Here is an 11,900-nt window from a genome sequence, read left to right on the forward strand (position 1 = left end):
AAACAGTTTTGGTCTCTATAGCTAATTTCCCCTTTCATGACAACTGTACGGGGGGTGAATTTTCAAATTACTCACCCGTTTGAATTTCATTAAGGCTTAAATTTGAGTTACACGTGGGTGCCATTACAGGCAAGTCACTACCACAGCGACAACATTGGTTAAGTAAGGTAACCATGATCCATATTCACAGGGTATAGGCGTAGCCGTAGCCGTCATTATTTCAGCGTGTTTTCTGTTAATGAAAGTTAATTGTAATATTTTGGTCACCTAAAAAGTCTTGTTCAGCATTTGGTTGTACTTAAAGACCTTCTAAGGAGTTGGATGTTCAGTTTTTTCCAGTAAGTACATTTAGTTTTAATGGTTGTAAGCCTGTTTTTTGCTGGCGAAAATTAGCATTAACATTGACATTATTACTGTTAACCATAGACTGTAATCGAACCGTGCTAACCAAGCTAGCAGCTAGCGTTAGAGTCAGCTCCACCCTCTCCTCCAAATATGGTCACTTCTGGTTCCAAAAATCCAAGATGGCGATGGTCAAAATGCAAACTCAAGGCTTCAAAACACAAGTCCACAAACCAATGGCTGATGTCATGGTGGCTACATCCATTACAGTCTACAGGTGTTACTAGTCAAGTATGGATTTAAATCCGTGGTAAAAATGGAGCAAATTTTAACTAGATTGTGTTGCATAAATGTAAATGTATTTTAATTCCTCTTAAGATGTAATTAAATCTTTTCATTAAACTCAATTTGTACATTTCCACACCAGCATATCCACATGCTTATATGTCCATAACTTCTTAATTTCCATATCAAATTTACTTTTTTCATTCTTTTATGTGAACAGTTAATTGTGACCAGACTTTTTTCTATTAGAAATAAAAAATATTTTCTTTCTTAATGTAGCATACGTGTAGAACCGACACAGTGCATTCTGTATATTTTTATTGACAGTGACACATTTTCTGTCATTTGGGCTCTATACTCCAGTCATTGTTGTCTAAAGCAGTCTCTAAGATGTGTAGAGGAGGACTTCTCCCTTTTGCTAGGGGGGGGAGGAAGAAATTCCCAGAGGACACATGGCATCTGTTGTGGGTTTCTTCCATAGAGACCAGCATCACGAGGCAGTGCGTAGGTAGACCTGGTTTGTTGTTAGGTGAACCACGTAATGATGTCTGATGCACATCAACACATTGTCTGAATTATTGTCCAATACGTTTTAACGCTCAGGCAGAAGGGAAACCAAAATTAAGAGCAGTAGCCATACTCACTTTGAGAAAATGTTTTAGTTGAGGACAAAAGACTGCAGAATGGATAAAACAGGTGATGTAAGTATTAGGAGTAATGAATGGCAGAGACTGCTCAGGTGGCATCGGAGGCAGAAAGTGAAGGACGAAGGAGAAGATGGCGTCAACAAGGACGAAGGGAAACGTAGCAGCAATCTGGGTCAGAAGTTGAAAGTTAAGTGAGTAATTAAGTATGGGTTAGACAATTTTGGAAAAAAAAGTTTTATTCTTTATAACAATTCTTAATATGGAGATAAACAGATGATAGTAGTAACTGAAGACAACTAGATTTAGTGTGATGATACTTATTTACATAATTTATTCATTTATTCAGACTTCATCACTTCTGAATTGGTGAAGAACTAACCAACCTCTTGTGGATGAGAGATTAAAAACTCTTAAGTCCAGCTACCTCTAATGTACTCTAAAAACATGTCCTTCAATTGTATATTCTAACATTGTTCTTGGATCTTCAGGATTAATTATGGGATAAAAAAAGTATGCCAAATCATAGGCTTTCTAGTGTTTTTATGGCATGTAAGAAAGAATTCAAAATAACCAAGTTAAAAGTTAAAATCATGTTCATCCCACTATGGCAGGTGTTTTCATTTTAGAATTCAACTAGAGCAAAATCCTATAATTTTCAGATACAGAGATGTAATTTCAAGCACTTAAGATGTAATTTAGATTTTTGTAAAAATTTAACTAAATTCATTTGGACATGATAACTATGAACCACAATACATTTGTAATTCCCCTCATGTATGACTGATCAGGGAGTAAATCTGTGTCATTTCCCTCTCCCTTGTCTCCTTCATCATTTCTCACTCAGTTGGAAAGAATGGATGGTTGATCCAGCAGAACAGTTTTATTATGTCTGGCTACAGGTCATGATCCTCCCCATTGTCTACAACTGGGTGATCATCATTTTGAGGTACATGCACGGAATATGATGAATATCATATAATAATCATATAACCTGTAATCATTTGACATCCCCTGAGACCGATTCTTATTGGTTATGTTTTCTTAGGACATGCTTCACTACAATTGCACTGAGCTACCTACCTGTGTGGCTTACACTGGACTATCTGTCAGACCTCATGTATATGGCTGACATGATCATCACTGTTCACACAGGTGAATTATTTATTTTTTAAGATTTTTGATTGATTTGATTTTTGTCACATTGTACAGTCATACTAAATATGAAGTATAAAGTAACACTATATAGAAGAAAGTGTAGATACAGTCAAAAAAGAAGCAATAGAAAATCAGGTCATGGACAACACCAACATGTCCTGCAAAATGATGCTAAATAATACGGAAGTGCATGAGAAAAAGCAAGCGGGCATGCCTCACGTCAGCTAAAGTCCATGGTTCAAAGTAATAAAGGTAATACAAATTAAATGGATATAATGCCTTATAAATGCCTTATAAATGGATAGAAATAACCCTCACATGTCCAACTCTTCAATAATACAACTGTCTTGAGTTGTTAGATGACTTGAACACTTGAAAGTTAGAAACATAGGAATTACTATTGCTTTCTTCCAATCATGACGTGAACGCTGTTTATTCTTGAAAATGAGGTCAGCCCAAGCTTTGATAGGGTAATTGTAACAGCACTGGAGGTGCACAATGGGATTTGTTAAACCTTGTGCTTCCCTCTCCAGGCTACTTGGAGCAGGGTATTCTGATCAAGGACCTATCTCAGCTGAGGAAGCACTACCTGCACTCTAAGTATTTCTTAAGGGACCTAGCCTCCTTGCTGCCCACTGACTTCTTCTACTTTGTCTTTGGCATCCAAACGCCAATGGTGAGGATTAATCGCCTTCTGCGTACGCCACGACTCAACGAGGCCCTGGATCGCATGGAGACGAGAACCTCCTACCCTAACACCTTCCGTATCTCCAAGCTCATGATCTACATCTTTGTGTTGATCCACTGGAATGCCTGTCTCTACTTTGCACTGTCCAATTACATCGGCTTTGGAAGCGATCGTTGGGTATACCCCAACATCACTGACCCAGAGTTTGCCTCCATGCGGCGTCAATACTTTTACTGCTTCTGGTTCTCTGCCCAGATTTTCACCACAGTGGGAGACACTCCTCTACCAAAGCGAGAAGAGGAGTACTTGTTTATGATTACAGACCTGCTTATTGCTGTGCTGGTATTTGCCTCAATTGTTGGCAATGTTGGCAATGTCATCACCAGTCTAAGGGACCGCGATAATGTCTTCTTCCCTAACCATGAGCTGGTAAGTTGCATAATAGAAACCTGCCTGCTTCTCAAATGGCTACACCACAGGGTCATTTTCTTATCACACAAAGTAAACAGAAAGAAAGGAATGTGGAAAAGCTTCTTATCTGATGACATTTCGTAGCTAGCTGCTTGTTATTCTTATTTTATGGAAAATTATTTCCTCTTTCCCTCTTTCAGGTGAAGGGTTACCTGCGTAGCCATCACATTAGCAAGGAGCTTCGACAGCGCATTGACAGCTGGTACCAGCATCTTCACATCAACAAGAAGATCATGCGAGAGAATGAAATCCTGCAGCAGCTGCCTGTACATCTGAGGACAGTGATTGCTGTCAGCGTTCATCTTCCCACACTCTCCAAAGTCACCATCTTCCAGAGCTGCGAGAAAAGTCTGCTGGAGGAGCTGGTGCTTAAACTAACACCTCAGGTCAGGGGGGAAAAATGATGGAAATCAAAGGGCACAAGTGGCTCAAGTTGTAGATAGTGAGTGTTCAGAACAGGATGTTGTGGTGGGGATATGTACTCTAGCTATGGGTACTAGAGAGGAAACAAAATAACATGAGACAGGAGTGTATGAGGGGTTTGCATTTTTGATGCAGTGTCAGTTTGAACTAGGGACATGTGATAATATCGGCATGTCATTGGTATTGGCCGATAAAGACTTTAAAATGAAATATCGGCATCGACCCAAAATGAACATTTCTGCCAATATGACAGGCCGATTCGTCACCTTCTCTTCTGCTGCCGTTTCAATCTTACAGCCCCGGAACTTCCTCCACAGGCTCCACTTCACTCAGCTGCCTGACAGACCCGCTGCTTCTTCCCACGTTAACATGAACGACAAACGGGGGGTCATTACTTCAATTGGATCCACACAGAGAGCTGGGGCTAGCAGGGAGGCTAGAAAAGGCTAGCTGGCGGTGCTTCCCTCTGGCCAAGCTGCGGCTAATGGTCCGCTACCCTCCCAGCTCCAGTTTGTTATTCAGGTTAAAGTGAGAAGAAGCAGCAGGTCTGTCAGGCAACTGAGTAAAGTGTACAGTGACCAGATGTCCTGGTTTGTCAGGGATTGTCCCGGTCTACAATTAAAATAATAATTATAATATTATACTTGTTTTCAGCGCTTACGTAGACATTTATCATGTTCTGTTCCACTCATTATTACCTAATCCAAAATAAAAACAGAAACAGTGCATCTGAATTCAACACTGATTTGTCTGTATGTGTGTCAATTTTTTGCTTTGTACTGTTTGTTATTGTGCTGTTGTATGTTTTGATTGTGGGGGACTATGGATGCAAATTAGCTTCAAGCTAACTCCAGTGCAGTGCATCTTTAATGTTTAAAACTGCACACTGTCCCAATCAATTAATCAAATCAAATTGTCGAGGCTGTTGTTGCTAGCCTGTGACACTTGCTGCTCTTTCTGACAGAACCTGTCAGTATGCTAACGGTTCGCTATCATGCCAAGTAGAGATTTGGTCTTTTCTAAAGAGCTCCAGGAGGCTTACTCCTTCCTTCATCAAGTACTCGGCAATGAAAATTCTGCATTCTGCATACACTGCAACAGTACATTTTCAGTCACCACAAAGAGATTTGTACCTTGTTTTGTTTTTTTTTTAAAAAAAGCTGGCAGTGAATGTGTCACAGTCGGCCATTTAATTAACTGCGCTTGTGCAAACTGACAAATATCTTGGTGGATTTTCGAAATTTTTATTAATCCTGTCTGTCTGATAAACTTAAAGAAAAGTCTGCTGCTCAACCCACTTGGCAGGTTCATTAAAGTTTTAATGCTGATGTCCTGAACTCCAGTCTTCCTAAGTTCTTCCTCCATATATTGTCTTTCTTGATCATACCTAGTATTATCTATGACTGCATGTGTAATAGTCTCCTCAGCCAGGTGGAAAAAAATATGTACATATATCGGTATCGGCATTGGCAATCTGCCACAATGAGTTAGAAAATATCGGCATATCACACATCTGCAAAAAATCCAATAGCATGTATCCCTAGTTTGAACACATCCTTGATGATCCATATGTGCGAAACACTGTTGATATGTAATATGTGTGGTGACTCTTTCTTCCTAAATTAAGTGCAATTTCCTGCCATTTCATTCCATTTCAATTATGAGCCAACTGTACCATTGTCCCATTTATACAGTTCTTTTTTTGGAAAAAAAGAGAGATTGCAAGACTGAAAATGTTGCACTGTGTCATGGGATGGGAAAACCAAGGCTCAGCGCTGCACTAGAGAATTCACCTGACAATTGGTTTACATGCTGTAGCAGTTTTAGTATGAGTTCATATTGATATGATTCTTTGCTCAGCCTAAATTTCGGAAATCACAGGCTGTTGGACCCAGATCTGTAGACTCACAGCTAAGAGTGGTTCAATGTAGGTTAAAAGAGTTGCCCAAACATTATCAATATCTAAATATGTGTCCTATCATGTTTAGACAGATCAGAGATTAGAGATTCTTTAGGTAGAAACTCTGTAATAGTCAACATGGGAGGTAACAATTTGGGAATGGAAGCAAAGATGTGAGACTGGGACAGAATGAGATAGCAACAACAAAAACCATGGGACCCAGTGGAAAGGGGAAGGGACCAGGCAAGGCATTGTGTTGTGATGCTCTTTGTCTTCAGCTCTGTCATAAAGTACAATTTTAATGTTCCTCTGTGAATTTGTGTTCTTTTTTTTGTGTCATTGCTTCTACTTTGTCCACACTGTCAGCCTACATTGAGAGAAAAAAAAGATGTTCAAGTTTGAAGAGATTGTCATGTATTTTGTCTTGCAGGTGTTCAGTCCAGGAGAGTATGTTTGCAGGAAGGGAGATGTGGGTCATGAAATGTACATAATCAAAGAGGGAAAACTTGCAGTCGTAGCAGATGACGGGGTCACAGAGTTTGCTGTGCTGAGTGAGGGGAATTTCTTTGGAGAAATTAGTATCCTCAATATAAAAGGTAAGTCAAGTGTTAAGTACTATGCACATATTCATATAACATTTATCAATTCATGTAGGAAGGAAAAATGATCCAATTCATGACACAATTATAGCAAAAAGCTGCTGCTGAATAGCATTTTATTTTAGTTGAAAAAAATACACTTGAAAAAGGAAGTTTAGTTGACTCAACAGTGCAACAATTAAGAACACTAGACTATTACAGGTGATTCAAACTGAAAAACATTATTTGGTACCAAAAGAAGAGACACCCTGTGGTGTATGTATTAGCAAGGCTCAAACCTTGCCCACTGTGTTAAAACTGGTCAAGATTGGAAAATTTGGCAGCTTGTAGGTTGTAGTTGATCTTGGTATTGGTCAGAGTTTCAGAGACTGTGCATGGGAAGATTCTGTACACAGCTCATAAAAAGGAAATAACTAGTGTATTGAGGTGGAGCAATGAGGTTGGGGAACCAGCGTGCAAATGAAGTGTAAAATAACATGAGTATGTGGTGTGAAATGCATGTTTTGAAATAGGAAGATGATATTCATTTTGTCATTAGTGCAGTGAAGTTGAGAAAGAGGAGTTGTTATGCTTTGATAGGATACACACTGTGGCTCTTAAAAATTGGACTGAATTAATGGCCAGGATGAAACACTGATAAAAGAAGGTGCCCACTTGATAACCTCAATCATTTTCCCACCTTTAAAGCTTGAATAAGTGAGTGGTAAATGTTGCTGCCTGTCTTACAGTTGGTACAGTTGGAGTTCCACAAGGTTCAATTCTTGGGTCTCTGCTATTCAAACTCTATGTTATTTTCTGATTTATATGCTTATTATATGCTTTACCCCAACTCATTCAAGCTGCCAACATAACTACATAATACAGCTCTTAGGATTTTGAAAGGTGTACAACGTTTTATTTTTAACAGAGGTGTGAAGCAGTTTCCGCTGATGAAATTTAATTTATTTTTAGTTTCATTTACTTCTCCATAAGTGAAATAGACTTAAATTGTTAACCAACTAATTTTCAACTGCAGACCTTTGGCAAGATGTTGTAAAACCAATGAGGACAGGTTAAGACACTTAAATGACAACAATAGCGACAAAACCAGCATTCTCTACACAGTGCACAAGCCCTGCAGAGCAACAGGAAGCAGCAAAACATTGCATCAACAAAGCATAAATGCGTTAACCACTTTAGCAATGCAGAGCAGCAGTAAGCATTGATACTGTAAAGTACAATGTCAACAACCATAATATTAATTTTAATAAAATGTAAATAGAAATAGTTTGAAAGTCAGTAAAATGATACCATCCAACATTAAACCTACAAGCCATGCAGCACAGAGTCACAAGACACAACTGTTACAAATATTAATAACATATTGTAAATAAAATACTAATAGATACAGCCAATTAATATTCATCCTTTTGTATTGACTTAAATATAGCTGTGTACCTTTAAAGGAAAGGTTCAGGTTTTTCAGGTCTGTCTTAATATAATAATGACGTGCCCATATGTATGTAGAAAGAGGTCTTCATCGCTATAACAATTCCTACTCTCCACACTGACCCTGAAGCTATTCCCCAGGAATGCAACTAAACTGTAAGAAATAGGGGACAAAATCCATAGCCCTCATTCTGTGCAAAAATGGATTCCAAAGTTCAGCTGAAGCTAATATTGCTTGCTTCAGCAGTCTGACTCCCAAAGTTACAGTCTGTTTAGTATGAAAAATCACTCTTTTTGTCACTCCAGAACGTTCCTTGCTAAGCTATGACGGAGAGATACATTCTAGTTGTCATGTGGAGATTTGCTGTTGGAATCAGCTTTTTACTCATGTTACAAAGTGAACCACATATTTATTTACACTTACCCTTCGTCAGCTGTTGTCAGCCAGGGATGACACGACCGTGTTCATCAGGTGTTTTCTTAAAACTCCCTATTCTACTGACGCTTGCAAACTCTGTATTTATGTTAATTTTGGCAGCTGTTGTCATCTCTTGTTTCTTTCACAACACCTCAGATAAACACAGACATGAACCATATTTGATGTCAGGCTCAGAGGCAGGAACAATTCAAGGTCTGGAGGACAACAAGAAAAGCTGGAGATCGGCTCTGAGGTGTCACATACGCACCAAAACACTCAAAGAGTTCAGAGCGGGTTGTTACCAAAATATTAGTGTCCAAAAACACTGCAAAAGTACTCTATCAATGCTATCAAATCTGCAAAGAAAAAGACTCACTTCAAAGTTTTCTCTGAGCACGTCTCCAGTAGTAAAAGCCGGGTAACATCAATAGACTTACACACAATACCAGAATGTATCCCTCTACCACAGCTCAGCGAGGAACTTCATTCCACAGAAACAAAAAGTGGGAATTCCTACTAATTTAGCTAACTCAGACTGCTGAAGCCTCATATTAGCTTCAGCTGGACTTTGGAATGCACATTTGTCCCTCTTCTCTTACAGTGTAGTCAGAGAGAATAGCTTCAGGGCCTGTATGGAGAGTAGTAAGACCCATTTCCATGTACATATGGACATGTCAGTATTGTATTAAGAAAGACTTGCAAAAACCCAAACTATCCCTAACCTCTGAAATGGGTTTGTCTTGGATAATGGAACATGGGTTGCTCACATCACATCCTTTTCATTGATTTTTGTTTTTTAAAAATGTTGCTGATTATTTCAAATTTGAATTAAATGACAACGTTTTGTTTTAGGTAACAGGTCAGGCAATCGTCGCACTGCCAACATCCGAAGCATCGGCTACTCTGACCTGTTCAGCTTGTCCAAAGAAGACCTGACAGATGTGCTGTCCGAGTTCCCTGCAGCCAAACGGCACCTGGAGGAGAAAGGCAGACAGATCCTCACCAAGATGGGCATGTTGGAGGAGAGCGGGGAAGCAGAGGAGGGGGAGGCAGAGAAAATCGAAACCAAGATTACAAGGCTGGAGAGCAACTTGGAGATCCTACAGACGAAACTAGCTCGACTTATGGTGGAATTAGAGTCAAGCAACCGCAAGATGCAGGCCAGGGTGAAGCAGCTGGAGTGGGAGGTGGCAGCCCTGCACACCCAGCAGCCAGAGAAGGAAGATGGGGAAGAAAGAGAACAGGGAAGATGTGAAGGTGTAGGAGGGGAGGTTGTATGGGAGCGAGAAGAGGCAGAAGGAGAAGAAGAGGAAAATGTAGAGGCAAAGGTTAAAAAGCAAGGGCAGAGAGAGGATAGTAATGACATCACCAAAGAGGGTGATGGAGAGAGCACTAAAAGTACAAAGGAAGATGTGGAAAATATGATGGAGGGAAATAAATGTGGGGACCTGGGTAATCAGGAAAATAAAAAAGGGAATAATGGGGAGAAAAACAGAGAGAAAGGTGACGACAGACCTGGGAAAGGGGATGGAGCTGAGGTTGTACATGAAGATAAAGAAGAAGAGAAAGAATCTCAAGAGAAGATAGAAAAGGCTAAAGAAGATTCAGAAAAAAGAGGGATGGGAAAAAAGAAGGATGAAGGGCAGGAAGATGAATAAAAAGCAAAGTAACTGAAAGAGAGAATGAAGTAAAAAAAAAAGACTATGTGTGTTTTTTTTTCTGTTTAATTTTAATAAAATATTCGAAACCTCAACAATCTTTGACACACTTCCTGCAATACCGCTTTATACACCTAGATGGTAGTATTGTATGCAACACTGTAGAGAAATCAAGTACTGTTTGTTTATGCACATACAAGGACTCTGGTTTAGTGGATCTCAGTGTGCTTAAACAAAATAACAGCACAACAATCTTCAGAAATGTACACAAAGAATGACTATATACAGGTGAAACCGTTTCTGTGAGTTGTAAACAGGATACAAATAGTGCAAAGAAGTGAAGAGTGCTGAGAGAAATATTAAATGGTAAACAACTTTTTTATTTTATACACATATAGAAGGTGGTTATGTACAGTATATACAGCCTGTTCAACTATACAATAGTGAGTGAAATGTATTGCACATTTTGTATTTAAGACTCATTAAATATATGTAATTTGTAGGTACATAGGGTATTATAGTGTTTCTGGGTTATTGCACAGTGCCACAGTCAGTTCACTGTTCATAAGTGTGACGGTGAGAGGGAGGAAACTGTTCCTGTGTCTGGAGGTTTTTGTTAACAGTGCTCTGCAGCGCCTACAGAGGGGAGTGGATGGAGCTGTTTATGTCCAGGGTGTGAAAATAGGCTGATCAAACCAGCAGTTTGGTTCTAGTTTACTCACTGTGCTCTTTAGCAGTCAGCTCCCCCTGCTGTCCATAAGCTGCCTCTGCACCTCAGCCGTCTCAAGCCCGCCCTGCAGCCTTTAGACCACGCCTCCTCATTTACATACAGCTTGAAAAGCCAAACGTCAAATGGTAAAGTGCAAATGAAAATAAATAAATAAATGAATAAATTAGTTTTTTCTGTTTAATTTAAGTATTTACATTTAAGTTTTTCCATTTTGAGTGTCATATTTGATGTTTCTCTTTTCCTATTTCCATTGCCATTTTCAATTTCATCTTTACAATTGAAGCTTTCTGTCTGAGTATTTCTATTTAAGCTTTTGCATTATAAATTTTACTTTTTTCATTGTCGCTTTACATTTTCAAATGATCGTTTTACATTTTAAATTTGCTTTTTCCTTTTATGTTGAATTATGCCCTGATTATTTTTATTGGTGCAGTAAAATAATAATATCTTTAATTTGATCTCTTTTACTTTTCTAATTGGACTTTTAATTTTAATGATGACCAAAAAATATCCACTATACTCTCAATGGTGGAGATGAGCCATGCTAAAAGCTGTTGTAATTTTCGCTGTAGGACATGTCACTTTATTAAGTTTGAATATTTTTTTCAGGCATGAAAGTATTCATGTAGATTCCCAATATGTGGTCAGTTTATCCAAATAACACCTGCTTCTTAAATCTGCTGCGATACATTTGGGAGCTGCTGGCAGCCTGACTCCGCTGATCAGCCGGTCAACATCCGTCATCATCCCTGGGAGAAAATGATCTGATGAACTGATCTGCAGCTCTGATGATTTACCGCTGGCTCTGATGTCTCTGCAGCATTTTGATATATGATATAACTCCTTTAGGAAGATAAATGTTGGTTCTCACAGATGAAATATAACACTCGTAGCTGCCACGTTAGTTTGTCTGAATGTAAAGTGAAGCTTCATGTTTTAACTGGACAGAACAACAGTGCTGCCTCTGGGGCTCTATAAGTACAGATATCATCACATTTACATGAATATAAATGTATTAAAATGAACAGATCAGTCTATATTAACTTTCGCTTTATTTTATTAAGCGCTTCACTGAAAAGTCCATTCCCAGTGTGTGTGCACTGGAGGTTTCAAGTTTCTACATCACACTCGTGTCAGTTGGATACTGGACCATGAT

The 11,900-nt window shown here is 39.0% G+C and overlaps 1 protein-coding gene across 1 annotated transcript; it reads left to right on the top strand.

Moving 5' to 3' along the window:
- The first annotated feature begins 912 nt into the window (after positions 1 to 912).
- cnga4 (cyclic nucleotide gated channel subunit alpha 4) lies at positions 913 to 10,049 on the top strand. Its single transcript, XM_042426251.1, has 7 exons — positions 913 to 1,465; positions 2,119 to 2,220; positions 2,320 to 2,426; positions 2,963 to 3,546; positions 3,729 to 3,974; positions 6,342 to 6,507; positions 9,209 to 10,049. Exons 1-7 carry the CDS (start codon positions 1,311 to 1,313, stop codon positions 10,012 to 10,014), a joined length of 2,166 nt encoding a protein of 721 aa, XP_042282185.1. The 5' UTR covers positions 913 to 1,310; the 3' UTR covers positions 10,015 to 10,049.
- Positions 10,050 to 11,900: the final 1,851 nt, after the last annotated feature.

This window comes from Thunnus maccoyii, chromosome 11 (assembly GCF_910596095.1).
Source record: "Thunnus maccoyii chromosome 11, fThuMac1.1, whole genome shotgun sequence".
NCBI classification, from domain to species: Eukaryota; Metazoa; Chordata; class Actinopteri; order Scombriformes; family Scombridae; genus Thunnus; species Thunnus maccoyii.

Coding starts and splice junctions, on each gene's coding strand:
- cnga4 (XM_042426251.1), top strand. CDS start 1,311: ATGGATAAAACAGGTGATGTAAGTATTAGGAGTAATGAATGGCAGAGA. Junction 2,221..2,319: donor TGGGTGATCATCATTTTGAG/GTACATGCACGG, acceptor ATGTTTTCTTAG/GACATGCTTCACTACAATTG. Junction 6,508..9,208: donor TAGTATCCTCAATATAAAAG/GTAAGTCAAGTG, acceptor GTTTTGTTTTAG/GTAACAGGTCAGGCAATCGT.